General features: G+C 52.7%; 1 protein-coding gene across 2 annotated transcripts in view; it reads left to right on the top strand.

The window, feature by feature from the left end:
- The window catches only part of DAPK1 (death associated protein kinase 1), a 172,123-nt gene that overhangs the window by 133,799 nt on the left and 22,106 nt on the right, over window positions 1-16,218 (top strand). For both annotated transcript variants that reach the window (XM_023627106.2, XM_003363984.5), the window contains exons 18-19: window positions 2,346-2,444; window positions 8,881-8,958. In XM_023627106.2, coding sequence (XP_023482874.1) covers window positions 2,346-2,444; window positions 8,881-8,958 — 177 coding nt within the window. The remainder of the gene's footprint in view (window positions 1-2,345; window positions 2,445-8,880; window positions 8,959-16,218) is intronic.

The following is a 16,218-nucleotide window of genomic DNA, read 5'->3' as shown; positions in this document are numbered from 1 at the left end:
AGGCTGCTTCTAGACAGACACACAGACATCCCAATATATAAAACCATCTCATGCTGTGGTCACTGCATAGCAGAGGCATGGGTCCTAAGGAAACACAGACACTTGGACATTAGAGAAACCCGGGAAGGCTTTGCTGAGGCGATCATTTACAGTGGTACATGTGGACTCTGACAGATAAAGAAGAGGGGAAAGCCTGTTTCAGACGAGGGAGGTGGACGTGTGTGTTTGGGGGCTGTTGACTGTCTGTAGCTGGCACGTGGGTAGGTGTTTAGGGAGGGAGAGACTGGGGCAAGAGAGGAAATACCCCTGGAGAGGAACGTTGGGTCCAGATGGTAAAAGACCTTCAATCTAATGCTCAGGAGTTTGGGGTTTGTTCCATCAAAAATGGGGGCTTCCATTGCACTGTGGCCCAGTGGTTAAAGTTCCACGCACTCCGCATTGGTGGCCTAGGTTCATGGGTTCAGATCCCAGGCGCAGACCTCCTCCCCTCACTAGCCATGCTGTGGTGGCATCCCACACACAAAACGGAGGAAGACTGGCACAGGTGTTAGCTCAGGGCTGGTCTTCTTCAAGCAAAAAAAGAGAAGGATTGGCGATGGATGTTAGCTCAGGGCAAATCTTCCTCAGCAAAAAAAAGGAGGGGAGGGGCCCTTCAAAAGTGTAAACTTCCTAGTCCCCTTTCTTCAGCACTCTGCTCCTCATGGTCCTCTTCCCTCCTATGAAACTATACATCCTAAGCTAAGGTTATCTTCCTTACACATGGACCCAAACATTTCATCCAAATCTTCCAGAACTTCTCTTTTCCTTCTCACTTTAACTGGACAGTATTTGAAAGCTTAATATCTACTTTCCAAATCACTCTAGAAGATAAGAGTAAACAAAACATAAATATGGACACACATTGCAGCATTATTCATAATAGCAAAGAATTGGAACCACCTTAAGTATCCATCCTCAGCAGGCTGGCTGAATGAATTATGGTACATCCGTATGTTGAATGTCATCCAGGTATCTGAAAGAAGGTGATGGATGTAGTTACAGACATGGAAAGGTATTTGTGCTCTATTGTTGGGTGAATGAAGCAAGTGACAGAACAGAATGTGGAGTATGATCATTTCTTGGCTTTTCAAATTATTTATCTCCTTTTATGGACTCATAGATAAAAGCTTGGAGCACAGGCACCAGAGGGTTAAGTAGGGCTAGTTCTGAGCAGGGGAACTTGTCGGGAGGGGTGGAGGATGGGAGGAGAACTTCCATTCTCTACCAGATGTCTGTCTATGTAGCTTGGATGTTCTAAATGAGCATGTGTTAACTTCATAACAAAAACCTGTATTTGCAAATAGACAGCATAAAGGAAAGATGCCCAGACTTTCTCAGTTCACAGTGTCCATGGTGTCTCAGTAATTTTTTTTACAGTTTCCCTAGGGCAAAAGAAATACCTAACAGTTTTGTTTATTAAGTAGCTTGGCCCAAACAACTTAGTAAGTATTTATGTCCTCACAACTTAGTAGCTATTGGAATAGATGATCCACATAAATCAAAAGAAAACTAATATTTTTATTTCATTCTTACATAACCACAATTGCATACTAATGAGATGTGTGCTTGTTGGGCACCTCACAGCTCCTCAAACTTTGGACTCAGATTAGACACCACCCCGCTTATTTCCCATTCACACTGATTTTCTGAAGATCCTTCTTTTTACGGCAACAACCAGACCCTGGCTGGGTGGATATGCTGCCGCTGGAGGAAGGCAGTGCAGTCTGACATAAGACAGAACTGCCTGGAGCTAGTGGTTCACCTGGCGTCTGAACCTGCTGGTTCCGTCAGAAGTTCAGAATATTCCCCAGCACGCCGTGCCTTCCCTGCCTGCCCGAAGTGCCTGGCACAGTTTGGGAACCACAGGCATGAAAAATGGTGGGCATGGCCTTGGAATTTCACCTCGTTAGAGCGACTTCCATGGCTGTCCCTCCGTTCCCCTTCCCTTGCTGTGTCTGAATTTGAACTGTCGTGCAGATCTTTCTGGAAGCTTGGGCCTGGGGCCCTGACTCAAGTCTCCTTTCCACCAGTGCAGCAGGAGACCTGATTTAGTTATCTTACGATGGCCTCCCACTCTTTCATCCTTTGAAGTTTTATTGTGAAGTTACTCTTTTAACTGAAAAATACTTGAAAACACTCTGCTTGGCTTGCCTCCGTCAGGAGACAGCAGGTTTCCCGAGAAGGGAGACCGCACCTCGCGTTTCCCTCTGGCAGATCCTAGACCCCTCACACAGTGCTTAGACGCCACAGATGTCATCCTCGCAGCAATCGCAAAGGACCCTCTCGGGTCTTTTTGTCTCTTCCAGTATGGACGAACGCCTCTGCACCTGGCCGCCAACAATGGGATTCTGGACGTGGTCCGCTACCTGTGTCTGACGGGCGCCAACGTGGAGGCGCTGACCTCGGTGAGCAACCTGCTGGCGGGAGAAAGCCACTCAGACGCCTCCGGCCTCAAGGGCGGAGGGACGGGGTTGCCTGGCCACTGCGCGAAGCCGGCCGGCTGCGCGGTGCTTGGGCATCTGCACTGCGGCCCCGCACACGCAGCCGCACCCCGGGCCACCTCTCAGGAGTGCGCCGTCCCCATCTCACTCGGCCACGCTGCCAGGAAGACCTGTGGTTTCCCGCTGGCTTTTGATGCACGCTGTCTGTGCCTGGCTTAGGGCACGCGTGCGCTTTCCGCCCCTGCATGCTGCCCTCGGCAGCGGGGCGCGGGGGCACGGGGCGGGTGGGACGGTGGCCGCCAGCGCTGGGCCAAGAGCTGCTGTCTCGTTTAAAACGTCTGGCCGCGTTCTTAGGCATGCAGTGTATCTTTAAGTGAGATTTCTTCAGTTCCCCTCGCTTCCCACTCCCCGCTGCAGACCTGGTACCTCCCTGTAGGAGCGGTCCTCTGAGTCACATTTCACGAGCTACCACGCAGGGAGGACACGTCAGCTGTGCAGATGAGGTGGCCGTTTTACTGCGGTGGTGACTGGTTTCGGGCCCACGGGGTTGAGTCTCCGCGCTCTCCGGGGACGTTGCTGCAACTCACTAGGGCTTTGCTGACATAAAGCGCTTCTCTGAGGACATTCATTGGAGTTTTAAAATACGGCGGCAAACTTTAGGCAAATCGGCACTCTGAGGCTGGTGGGAGAGCCTCGTTTCTTGGAGAGTCAGAGGGGTCGGCAATCTGCGGTCCGAGGGCCAGACCCAGCCTGCTGCCTGATTGTGTCAGCAGTTTTATCGGGCGGTAGCCATGCCCATGTTTACTTATTGGCTGGCGGCTTTCATGCTGCAGGGGCACAGCTGAGCACTTGCAACAGAGCCCCAAATATCTACTGTCTGCTCCTTTGCAGAAAGTGTTTGCTGACGCCTGGTCTAGGACACGGCCTCCGACTGCACTGATGTCACCTTGATGGCCTTCTCTCCCCACGGATAGTAGGTCTCTTCTCTGCGGTGTCCCCAGTGGGGCTTTTCGGCAGACCCAGTGATTACCAGTCCCAAGTGGGGCTTTTCAGCAGACCCACTGATTACCAGTTCTCATGGGACTGTCCCTTCTTAGGGCACCTCCTCGCCCATCACAGACCCATACTCGGCCATGCATGGACCTCCAGGACTGATGAGTTATTACCAAAACCTGCCCAACCCTGTCTTGGTACACGGTTTAGTTACTCCACGATAGAGCATTTGTATGCATTTTTATGAGGAAAAGTATTTTTTTGTCACAGATACTGCCTTGAAAAAAATAAACTGTTGAGGATGGCTTTGAAGATGCCAACAACTGGCTTCTGCCAAACCTGGCAGTCAGGTTGGAGCCCTTAAAATGTGTGGCCTCTGGCCTCAGCGGGGTCCTTGGGGCCACCCCAGGACTGTGAGCCCCCCGTCATCTCCCTTTGTCCTTCCCCACGACAGCCATTTTCTTGCTTCCTGCCGTGGTTCCCCGTTGGCAGGCCCTGGGTGTGCCTCCTTGCTCTCCCCCTTCCCAGCTCATTGCAGACGCTCCTCCTCTGTAGTAACTGCCCCTCCCTGGTACCTGCGAGTCCACCTCACGGAGCCTCACTCGTTTCTTCACTCGTTCATTCCTTCTACAGATACTGAGCACGGGCTGTGCACCAGGCACTGCTCAGACCAGGGAACACGAGGGGCCAAGACAGGTGGCGCCCCTCCCTCAGCAAACTCCTAGGCTGACGGGAGAGAGGGGGAACCATCAGTCAGGGCAGTAAACACAGTCACAGAGCGAGAGTTCGCTGCCAGGCCCCGAATGGGGAGTGGCAGTGCCCAGTGTGAAGGCCGAGCCGGTGGCCGCGGGCCCTGGCGGGGTGCAGGGACAGCGGACTGTGGCGGGTGGCAGGCCGGCCCAGGAGGAGCAGCGGGTGGCCTGGGCCTGGCCGCCCGAGGGCACGAGGACGCTGCGGTCTCGGAGCTGCCCCCTGCGCTCTGGGCCGAGGCCACATCCAGTAGAAAGGTGGTGCATGCTGCTTGTGTCATTCCGAGTTTTCTAGAAGCCACATCCAAAACTGAAAAAAACTGAGGATATTAATTTCAGTAATAGATTTTATTTAGCACAAAATATGTAAAATTTTCTCATTTCAACCTGTGATCAGCATTGTACAATTATTGCGACACTTCCCATTCTTTGTGCTAAGTCTTTGAAATCCCCCGTTTTTTACACCCACAACACGTCACCTCAGCCACACCTCGAGTGCTGAGTAGCCACGAGGCAAGTGCTGCCCCTCACTGGGCACTGCGCCAGCCTCTGCCTTTCCCCCTGAGCTGGCGCCCCGGCCAAGCCTGGCGCTTCTTCCAGGCCTCCCGGAGCCCTGGGCCCTGCAGCGCCCCAGCTGAGGCCCTCCCAGCCCTTCCCAGCCAGGACAACCTGCCAGCCATGGGCGTCCATCTCCCCTTGCCCTTGCCTGCGGCCTGGCCACCTCACCTCCACAGCCCGTCCTCCGCTCCACGTGCCTCTCGGCAGAGTCCCAGGCTCCTCCTGGTAGCTCTCTCCTTCAAAACTGTTTTATTATAAAGTAAAACAGATTTTTTTCAAAAAGCACAGGAACAGAAGTAAAGCTTGGTGAATTATTTCAAGACAAACACCTCTGTAGCCCCACTGAGGTCAAGAACTAGAACTTTCCAGGCTGCCCCGGAAGCCACTAGGCTGGTTCCAGGTAGCCCTCTCCCTGCAGTGTGACCCTGCTCTGACGTTGGCAGTGGCCACTTCCTTGCCTTTCTCTACTGTCTTCCTCCCTGGACTTGACCCTTTGTCGGCACTCTCTGCCTGCCTCCTCCCATCCTCCCGCTCTGCCACCTCCTCGGGCTCCAGGTCTTCTTGCCCTGCTCCTGCATGCCTGCCCGCTGCCCTCCTGCCATCTGCTCCCTGCTGCTCTCTCCAGCCTCTGGGGCTGCAGCTGCACCTGGACTCAGGCCCATGTCCGGGTCCCCGGTCCCTGCTTGCCCCCGAACACCACCCTGAGACACAGCCTGGTGGACACCACCTTTGGGAGGCCCCAGCCTGCACACACGGTGTCCTCCTCCTCCAGGTCTACTCTTCTCTCTCGCTGTCTGACCTTTGCACAGGGCTTCAGCCTGGGTCTGGCTGCCCAGTCCAGAAACGGGGAAGCTCCCCTCCCCTGCATCACACTGGTGTCCACGTTCTAGATTCTTCTTGAACTCCCAGTGCTCCATCCGCCTGCCTCCACCTGGCTAAGGACCTCACTGGGTGCATCCCCAGGACCAGCTCAGCCTCAGAACGGGTCCCTTGACTGTAGCCTCGTGGCCTCCTGGCAGTTCCACCCCAGCACCACATTTATTGTTCTGGAGGAGCCCACCTACAGAGCACTCCGATTTCAGATCATTCTGGAGCTCTGTGGCCTGCAGGATGTGACTGCATGACCTGGCCCCGCCCACTGCCAGCCTCACCCTTTACTGTGCGCTCCCTTAGCTACACCCAACCCAGCAGGGCTATTCGCAGGTCCTCGGTGCCCCTCGCTCATTGGCCCTCATCATCTGGCACGTGCTGTGCTCTCCCTTGGGAACCTCCTCAGTTCCCACCCCTTCCATCCCTGCACACACTCCCTGTGCACGTGTGCACATGTACACACCCCTCTGCCTTCACAGTGAGAGACTTGTAATGCCTAAGAGCAGGCACCAGGCACACAGCAGCAGGTGACATTAGTGGCAGGAAGATTCTGGGACGCTAACTCCTCATCTTTCCTTACTCAACTGGAGCCCCAGGAAGTCCCCCCCTCCCAGCCCCCTTCAGCAGGTACGATTTGCCCACTTCCTTGCTCTGTTGGAATCGACTGCTGATTTTCTCACAAGGCTGTGAGCTCTTGGCCGTGATCTCCTTTAATTTGTCATAGTCTCCTCACTGGTCCACTGTCTTTGCCTCACACAGCAGCCTGTAGGACCCTGTTCAAACAAAAGTCAGATCATGTCCCTCCTCTGCTCAGACCCTCCATCAGGGTAAAAGTCCTTAGGGTGGGGGCTCCCCTAAAGATCTGGCCTTCTCATTACCTCGCTGACCCCATCTCTTGCTTCCCCTGCACCAGTTACATGAGCTTCTGTGATATTTTTCAAACATGAGAGTCATCCTGCTGCCTCAGGGCCTTTGCACTTGCTGTTCTTTGCAGAACTTCCTCTAGGTATGCAAATGGCTTACTCTCTCACTTTCTTTAGGTTTTGGCTCAGATATCACCTTCTCAGGCCTTCTCAGGCCTTCCCGGACCGCTGTTTGTAACAAGGAGGGCAGTAAGTGTCAGCATTGCTCATGGGCCAGGCGCAGTGACTGAGCAAGGCCAGAATGGAAAGGCCCAGTTGCTGCTACTTCTCTCTTGGACAGAAAGCCAGGGAGTTTGGGGAGATTCTCAGCTCTTTATTGAAAGCCCCTGCTGCTTGCTTTTTCTGTGTCCAGCACTTGGCTGGCTCCTTCCATTTGGTTTTCTGTACTCTGCTCAAGAACCTGTGTGGTGAGGGGCTTGTCTCCCATCTTGCAGATGAAGAAACCCGGGCTGCAGAGGCCAAGTGACTACCTGTAGAACTGGTGCGGGGCAGAGTCAGACTTAACCTGGGTCCCTGAACCCCAAACTTCAGGCTTGCCACCACTCGGGCAGGCGCTTCCTTTGGAAGCCTGAAGAGTGTCCTTTAGAGCAACATGTCTGCAAATTGTAGAGTGCGGCGCCAATGTAAGGACTGTTGACGGTGGTTCTCCTGTCCCTCAAGAGGCCTTCTGGCGGTGAGCGGCCTCTGCCACTGTGCCTCCTCTGCCTGTGCGACGTGCAGGTCGGGATCTCCGAGGGAAGGAACTGAGACGGCCAGACATGCCAGAGACAGAAAGTGTTGGTGGAGGTTGCAGGTCCATCCAGCGAGGACAGTGCTTCCCCTCTTTGCTGCATAACAGTGTCTCCCAGGAGTGCTCAGAACCCCAAGGCCCAGGTGGCACCCCAGCCTGGTGAGGGCGGAGTGTCCAGAAGGGAGCTAGGCAGCAGCAGCTCTGGGAGGCCCCGGGGTTCCAGTGTGCGGTGGCTTGAGAACTGCGCCACTGGGGCCGTTCCTACCACATCAGGACGGGATCTGGCAGTTGGGCAGGAACCGCTGACGCGATCCCTGATTCCCCCTAGCTGAGCTCGGACCAGCCCCTGAGGCCGTGGTTCTCAGCGGGGGCGAGTTCACCCCCAGGGAACACTTGGCAGTGTCTGGGGACTCTCTGGGTTGTCACAGCTGGGGGAATGCTACTGCATCTAGTGGCAGAGGACAGGGATGCTGCTCAGCATCCTGGAGTGCACAGGACGCCCCCACAAAGAGGATTATCCCGTCCAAAGTGCCAGCGGCGCCGAGGTTGAGGAACGCTGCTCTCCTGGGCCCGGCCGTGGCTCGGGCTGTGGCTTGAGTTGAGGAATTGGAAGGTGTGCTGTGCAGCAGGTTGTGGGCATCCCTAAGCTCCCACGGGACGGAACTAAACTGTTAGTGAGAAACACTGAGAGATGGGCCGGAATGGTTCTTGTTCTTCTTATTTAAAGAATATCGCCTTTATTTATGTGGAAACTCCTTCCCATATTTCTACTTTTAAATTTGTAATGATTTCTAAGATTGCAGCAGAATAGCCCCTAAGCCTCCGTTTCCTCCTCGCAGCCTGTGAACAGGCAGAGTTCCGGCCACCCAGGAGTGACCGAGGTTACTGCACACCGAGCGCTGAGAGCTGGGTCAGGCTCGCGGTGTTAGAGGCGCTCGGCCGGGTCAGCCAGGGTCGTGCGTATTCACGGCTTAGAGACAGACGTGAATTCGTTCATTATGAAACGGCACCCTATGAACATTCCCTAATTAAAAAGCAAACACTGAAGTGCTGTGGACCCTTATTTCCTCCTTTTATGTTCGCTGAAAATCTGTAGGTCAAAGTGGTCTGTACAGCTCAGGCTTTTCCTCAAAATGCACGGCACTTACTGATGATGGACATCCATGCGTGCTGACCTTGGTGCTTGGGTGGCTTTTAAGATGCTAGCTTGCACCGACTAGACTTTGGCATCTAATGACCATCTTTGTTTTCTGCCTGATTGGACAGAGGCTCAGGACAGAGTCCTCTGCCCACTAACGAGGGGCCGAGTCTGATCAATGCCTGTGGGCCTGAGACATCTCACGGTGCCTCGCGGGACCCCAGGTCACGCTGGGTTCCTGCTTCTTCCCCTGCTGTCCTGGACAGTCAGACAAAGTAGAGGTTCCCCAGACAGTGAGAGTGCAGGGTGTGCTCTTTCTGTCCAGCTCATTTTCTTCCGACACCTGTTAGGCTTGCTTCTGCCTCAGATGACGGAACTGGTGTATGGAACACACAGCTCTCTGTTGGGAAGAAAAGAACTAATTATTTTTCTCCAACAGGATGGAAAGACAGCGGAAGATCTTGCCAAATCGGAACAGCACGAACATGTAGCAGGTCTCCTTGCAAGACTCCGAAAGGTGAGAAATTTTGTTTATTGGTCTGAAAGGCTCTGTTTTTATGTGAAAAATTCTGTCTTTTCCCTTGTAAACATGAGAAATAAAGTGAGGCTCTGGGCGCACAGCGGGTCTGAGAAGGCGTCTGTCCCCGCCCTGTGATTTGCATACAATTTGCATAAATGCACCTGCCCTGCTCCTGTTTCTTGTCTTTGGACTGGAAAGTCTTTGGCCGCTTGGCAGTCGCTGTGCCTGCTTTCCGACCTCCCGCCCTCTCGGTGACGACTGCCCCCTGGAAAGGAGAGAGGAAGTGAGACGCCTGCTCTCTGCTCCCGGCCTTCTCAAGGCTGGCGCGCCCACGCACCACGTGCGCTCCGGTTTATCCCACCTCGTTGCTCTGAGGTTCAGCGAAACATCACAGAAATAAGTAACTGCAGCTGTGCCTTCCAGCCCCCGTCACAGCAGTGGGTGTGGAGAGACTTCAAAACAGTCCAATTCTCTAAGCCGGGAACTCTATGTATCTGAGCCTCTATCCAAAAGAATCGTGGGGGGAGGGGCCGGCCCCGTGGCCGAGCGGTTACGTTGGGGCTGCGCTTGGGACCCAGGGTTCGGATCCTGGGCGGGGACATGGCGCTACTCATCAGGCCACGCTGAGGCGGTGTCCCACATGCCACAACTAGAAGGACCACAACTAAAATATACAACTATATACGGTGGGGGGGGCGGCGTTGGGGAGAAATAGCAGAAAAAAGAAAAGATTGGCAACAGTTGTTAGCTCAGGTGCCAATCTTTAAAAAAAAAAATTGTAGGGAGAAAAGGTTTTATGAACAAAGATGTTCATTGCAGTGTTATTTATAATACAATAATGAAATTGGAAACATCAGATATCCAACAGTAATGTCCAGAAGATTGTCGTACCGCCATAGAATACAATGGGTTTTGGCCATTAAATTATTTTTGAAGAGGTTTTAGTAACAGGAGTTTAATGCTTAAGATGTTCCGGGGCATCAAAGCACAAAACAAATTATGTGCACGTTATAATCCGTAGTATATCTTTTAAAAATGCACAGAAAGAAAATGTTAACAGTGGTGTCTTTGAATTTCGCTATTGTAATGAACATTTTCTTCTTTAAACTTTATTGTTCTTTCAAATTTCTTATAATAATCATGTAATAATTTTTCAAAAAAACTTAGAGAAATTAAAAACTAATTCAGTCGATTTAAGTGCTCATGGAAACGGTATTGTCCAAAATAAGCTCAGCGTATCCCACAAAGGTCCTGCCATATACACTGACAAGTGCCTAGGCACGGGTGGGAATGTTGTAACTTTCACAGCCGCTGACACTCTGAATTTCCCTGGTGTCCTCTGGTCCCGGTGCGGGAGGAGACATGCAGGCTGAAATAATTTCCTTCCCAGCGCTGAGAGCTAAAGTGGGAGGATAACTCGTTTTCACACCTTTGTGCTGTGCAGTGTGTGAACTGGCCACAAAGGCCCTGGGCAGACGGCTGGTGAAGACTGAGCTCTCCCAGCAGATGCCAGGCTTCCATCGAAATTCCAGAAAGAGATGAAGCTGGAAAAGTTGCCCGAGCCTTACTCACACTTTCTTAGGGGAAATAGTAAGTTAACAGTATGCTTCGTGTTCTCCTGCTCTCTACCACCAGGGGCTGTCTCCTTGTGAGAAGAATTTGGACTAGAAAAACAAGGGAAACTTTTTGTTTACAAGCAAAACGAGAGGAGGGTGGCGCCAAAGGGTCAGTCATTGTCAGCAAATCAATAATGAACTTCCACAGAAAGCCTCATCTTTAAGCTCACTCTGTTTGAGGTGATATGTCAGCCCAACAAAACACACCTCCAGGCCACGCTGACTTGCAGGTGGCCGGTCAGCACCCCCGGCCTTTGCGGGGTTATGGTAGGAGCCCTGCACTGGAGTATAGAGGCATAGGTTTATGGACCAAGTGTCACAATATAGGGGCTGTTTTATATCCATTACCCATTATAGTATCCTTCGTTAGTGAAAAGAAACTGAAATGAGATCCACCTTTCCACACCTGGATGAGCACGCATTGTTGCTGTGAATTATTTGGTCTCTGCTGTGGTCCATGGTAGGAGGAAACACTTTATTGGCCTTGAGGCCTTGCAGATGTACGGACGTGCTGGCTGAGCTATTTGCACATGTCCCGGTCCACAGAGACAGCTTTCCGCCCACCATCCCCAGTGCCGCCATCCTGCCCTGAGCAGCAGCACTGTCCCTGCCCGGTGTCTGCGGGCCCAGCCAGCACGGGAGCAGGGCCTCTCGCAGTGTGGCATCCTGGAAATGCCCTGCCACCTTCTCCCTGGGCTTGGCGTGCTGTCCACCCTCTCGGAAACGCTCACCACAGAGCAGTGGCACCTGGGGCGGGGCAGGCTGCGCCTTTAATAGAAGCTCCACTGCAGAGCCGCTGTCCCCGCCTCGCTGCCCATCCGGCAAAGGCCTCCCCAGGCGGAGCACCCGGCCTTCCCTTGGGCAAGGCTGTTTCCTGCCCATCTCCCCCTTCGGAAGGGTCTTTTCCTTTATTTAAGAACAGATTTGCTATGCTGGGTGCAAACATGATGTCCATTACATTGACAGATCTGAAACAATGAATAAATGCCCAGAATAAAGCCGCAAAGGGGGCACACCCGACCCATAGCCAGCATTGGGTGGACTGGGTTGGTGCTCTTTCTCCCTTAATCTGATTCCCATATTTTCTGCAGCGAGCTTAGACTAACTTTGTAATTAGAAATATAAATAAAAAGAAGCTGGCCTGGTGCTACTGCCAGCTCCCTGTGCCTCAGGGAAAGGCGGCTGTTTTCCAGTCGAGAATTGTGAATTTGGCACAGAGTGAGTTCTAGCACAGCCCTAGTGTGGGTTTTCCTTTATTTTCTTCCACTGATTTGCACCTTTGTCTTTTGGTGCCTAGATTTTTAAAAGGGACATGGGAGAGGGAATATTATCTTATTTAATATTTTACCATTATCCTGTGATTTTTCTCTAAGGAGAGATCAAGACAAGAGTCGTTTTAATGCCTGTGATTAAAGGACATCCTCTTTTTTAGAGCCCAGAATGCACCAAAAGTCTCCCCTCTCATCTTTGCTTTGAGAGACAAAATATAGGGTAATGGCTGAGAGCACTGACTCAGGAATCAGACGACCTGGGTTCAAATCCCAGCTCTGCCATTTTCTAGCTGAGTGAACTAGCAAGTTGCTTAACAGCTCTGTGACTCAGTTTCCCCATTTGTCAAATGGGGTGAGTAGGGTACTATCTCACAGGAGGGTGATGAGGCTCGGATGGGTGGATGTAAATGATGCCCTTAGAACAGTGCCTGCACATAGGAAGCACCATGTGTTTGCCACAGTAAGCATCACTGTTGGTATTCTGCAGACCATCTACTTCCTGGGGATACATGGAGATTTCCCCGTGGGGTCTTCTTCTGTGACCCAGCCCCTGGGAGCAGATGTTGGCGTGTCAACAATGGCAACTGTGGTGGAGTACCCTTAGAGTCTTTTTCAGTAACAGCCACCGTTTGATCCTCCATATGTGTGGCTTGGCCTGTAATTTTACAGCATCCCCAAGATGGGCATGTTCCTGCAGGAAACTGGGACTCCACGAGGTTAAGCAACATGCAGGGCCCAGATCAGACCGGAAACAGAAACAGCTGCTTTCAGAGCTCACTCAGGGGGCTCAGGGCTGTTTCGGTGCTGATTCTCGCCAGCCGGGGCGGTCCTTTCCCTGCCTGAGCTCACCCCCTCTGTGGCGAGCACGGATCGCCTTCTGTAGGGTAACCAGGGGCCGTTCCCTTAGCAGAGTCTTCCACTCCATGTTCAGTGAGCCCGGCATGTTGGTCGCCCGAATCATTCCCTCAGATGACTCTAGATCTCAGCTTCCTGATGAGCTAGAGAAGGAGGAGGTGGCTGCCAAGCATTTCTAAACATACTTTTTTCTTTAAAATAAATCCCAAAATAAATAACTGACTGGGATTTGGGGACACCTGTACTTGAGCGTGTTCTTGAAAGTGACTAAGATGCCACAGTCACCTCCCTGGAGAGTACATCGGCAAGGATTTGTGGTAGGTTGCCGCCGGGAGCAGCAACACCTGCAGAGAAAGCCAACAAATAGATTGACTTGCAGTTATAACTCGAATCATCTGGAGGAAGAGACTGTTCACAACCATACACAATGGGGAGGGGAAGGGAAAGAGGGTAGCATACTGGGGAGCATCTTGTCACCAATTTCCTATCAATGTCGTTTTCTCCTCCGTATTTCCCAGTCTTTCTCACCAGGGAGCTGTCTGCATTTTGGGTGGGAGGGACTTCCCGTCCTTACAGAAAGCGAGGACCCCCAAGCATCTAACGTCATAGTATCCCCCCCTACACATTTCCTGACACCTCTTGGGGTGGTGCCACCCTCCGTCGTCGACCCACTAAGTGTTGATCCTAAACACGTTCCTAGAGAAGTAAGTCCGTATGGGGACAGCAGGGATGTTGGCCTTAAATTCCCTTGTCAATCTATTTGATTTCCAAATAGGCCAAATTAGCAAAAGAACCCCTCCCTGTGTTTTCACCTCTGACAGTGCCTGGAATGTATTTTTAAACAGCCACTTGCAAGGGAGGCCTTGGGGCTCTGTCTTCAGGAAGTAAAACGAAAGTCGTCTTGCTGACCTGCAGGGGCAGCAGAGGCCGGGCCAGAGGAGAGCGAGAGGATGTTTGATTCTTAAGACAGTGAAAGGGGCCAGCGTGGGGAGATGAGACCCTGCAGCGGTGCGTCTGTGAGGGGGGCGGGGCAGGGGGGAAGGAGGGCAGTCGAGGCTGGGCCTCGTGGGGAAGGAACAACACAGCTGGACCCGTCACCACGAGGATTTAGGGGTAGTCGTTCTGGCACCTCGGGACTGTCCAGGAGAGCCCCCGTACGCATCCCTTCCCAACTATGAGTCAGTGCCGCCACCTGGGGGCCTGAAATCAGCCCTGGTGGCAGTGTGACACCACAGGCACAGCAAACACTGCAGTCAGGGCCTTTCTCCCCCAGCAAGCTGGTTTACCAGCACACCATTGCTTTGGGGTCCCTGGAAGCCCCCACAGCCACACTGTGGGTTGTAGGTACCATCTTACAAAAAGGAGCTGCCTCTCTGCTCTCCCCCGTGCTCACCCGCTGCTAACAGCCCAGTTCAGCCCTCCAAACCCGCCCCAGGACTGTGCTGTGGCTTAGCCAAACCAGCTTTCATAGAAAAAAGGCGGTCAGTGTTTGTCAGGACAGGCGGGGAGGGCTCGCACTTAGATTTCCATCGGCACCCATTTTCACTGTCACTGGGACTCCCATTCTTGCCTGATTTTAAAATACTAGTTTCAGGGGGTTTGCGGAGTTGGTTCATTTTTATTTTGTTTGATTGTCCTTCAAATCAGATTTTCCATAAGCTGATATTAAAAGTAGCTGCTTTTCCTAAGCCTAAGACTAGACAGTGAAGAAGGTGCTCAGGAATATTTTGGAAAAAAGGACAAAGTTGGGAGTTTGCCCAGAATTTAAAATTCACCACAAGTAACTGCATTTGCATAATTAAGAGTTGCTCTTCCCATCCAAGCAGGGTCTAATTGCACCCTGCCACATGCGGAAAGCCACATCACCTCTCCATGCTCTTATCTGGCTCCCCAGATTGCGGTCTTCCCTGTCCATCTGCGGATGTTTAGTCACCTTTGCTCGTGAGAAAGTGAAAGCTAAATTGCTAGGGGGCAAGGTGCTGAAGAAAGGGAACTAGAAACCCAGACTCAGCAGGGCTTCAGAGAGCAATGCAGGTATCAAATAATATTCAGTGAAAAGTACTCACAGCGTCCACTGTGTGCCAAGAACTGTTCTAGGCACCAGGGAGACCACAGTGAACAAAGGGGCACACCGGAGCCAGTAAAGACATACAGTGCCAGGTGGGTAAGTCGGGTTGGCATCAATGGCCTAGAACCAAAGTCCGCCCACTGCCTCTTTTTGTGAATAAAGTTTCATTGGGACACAGCCACACACTACCGTCTATGGCTGCTTTCTGCATACATGGCTGTCACAACAGAGACCACCTGGTCCTTTACAGAAAGGTTTGCTGCCCCCTGGTGTAAGTGCAGGGGATTCAAATTGGGTGAAATGAGAGAAAGTACTGGGGGAGGGGCAGGCAACTACTTTCCACTGACTGGTCAGGGGACACCTCTCTGATGGTGATACTTAAACCAATACCTGAAGGACAGAAAAAGGAGGCAGCCACAGCAAGTGCTCCGGGGAATGCAGTGTAAATGCAGTGTAAAAAGCGGCAGCCGTGCACTGGAGCCCTGGCACCAACGGGGAGTGTCTGAGCGGGAACACAGGCAGTGCCCTCCTTAGGCACTCCACAGTGCTGTGCCTCACCCCAGCACGCCCTGCTTTGAGGTCCTGCCCCCACCTTGCTAATCCGTATGCATCCCTTTCTCCCCTGCTTCTGAGAATCCCACCACCTCCCTTTCCGTGGCCAACAGCGGTAGAAAGAAGACCTGGTGGGGAGTTCTGTCCTTGCCTTGGGCAAGTGCCTTGGCCTCTCTGAGCCTCAGTTTCCTCATCTGGAAGGGAGAATGACCTCATTAACCACAAAAGTTTGTTTGAGGTTTGAGTAAGGAGTGTAAGGAAAGTAAGCTGGAAGGTGCTGTTCACATGGAACTTACGGCTACAGACAGGAAATGCACCTGTCTCCACTCCTCCAGGTGTTAAAGAAGAAATAATTCCTAGTGCCGTTAGACGGTAAGGCAGACTCGCTTCAGGGGGCTGTGGGGGGTGGCAGGGGAGAGAGAGTGGCTCAGCTCCTGCATGGAGCATCATGGCCAAGAGGCAGGGCGGGGACAGTGGGCGGAGAGTTGCTGAGAGGAAACTCGAGGCTGGGGGCTTCTTGCTCCACAGACTGCTTTGGACTCTTTTATGAGCCGGTCAGCGGCTGCGGCCACAAGAGGAGACGGGGAGGCTCGGGAGGAAACACAGTTCCTTATACTCACAGGTCCCTGAGAGACAGCGGTCAAGAGGGCGTCACAGGCGTGGGCTCAGCCAAGCTGGGGAGCAGAGAGGACCGTGGCAAGGGCCTTTTTTGGGGATCTGGGTGGAGTACACAAGGAGAGACGTGAGGAGATGTCACTGCTGCCTTGAATGTCGGGGTCACCACTGGAGAGCAGGAGGGAGAACTTGTTGGGAGCACCTTGTCACACTGGCGCACCGGGGTGGGTGCTCACAGCCCATTTGGGGATGCGGAGGCAGCAGAAAGATAGGGGGGTTT

Source organism: Equus caballus, chromosome 23 (assembly GCF_041296265.1).
Source record: "Equus caballus isolate H_3958 breed thoroughbred chromosome 23, TB-T2T, whole genome shotgun sequence".
NCBI lineage: Eukaryota > Metazoa > Chordata > Mammalia > Perissodactyla > Equidae > Equus > Equus caballus.
This window is presented reverse-complemented; position numbering and strand designations above follow the sequence as displayed.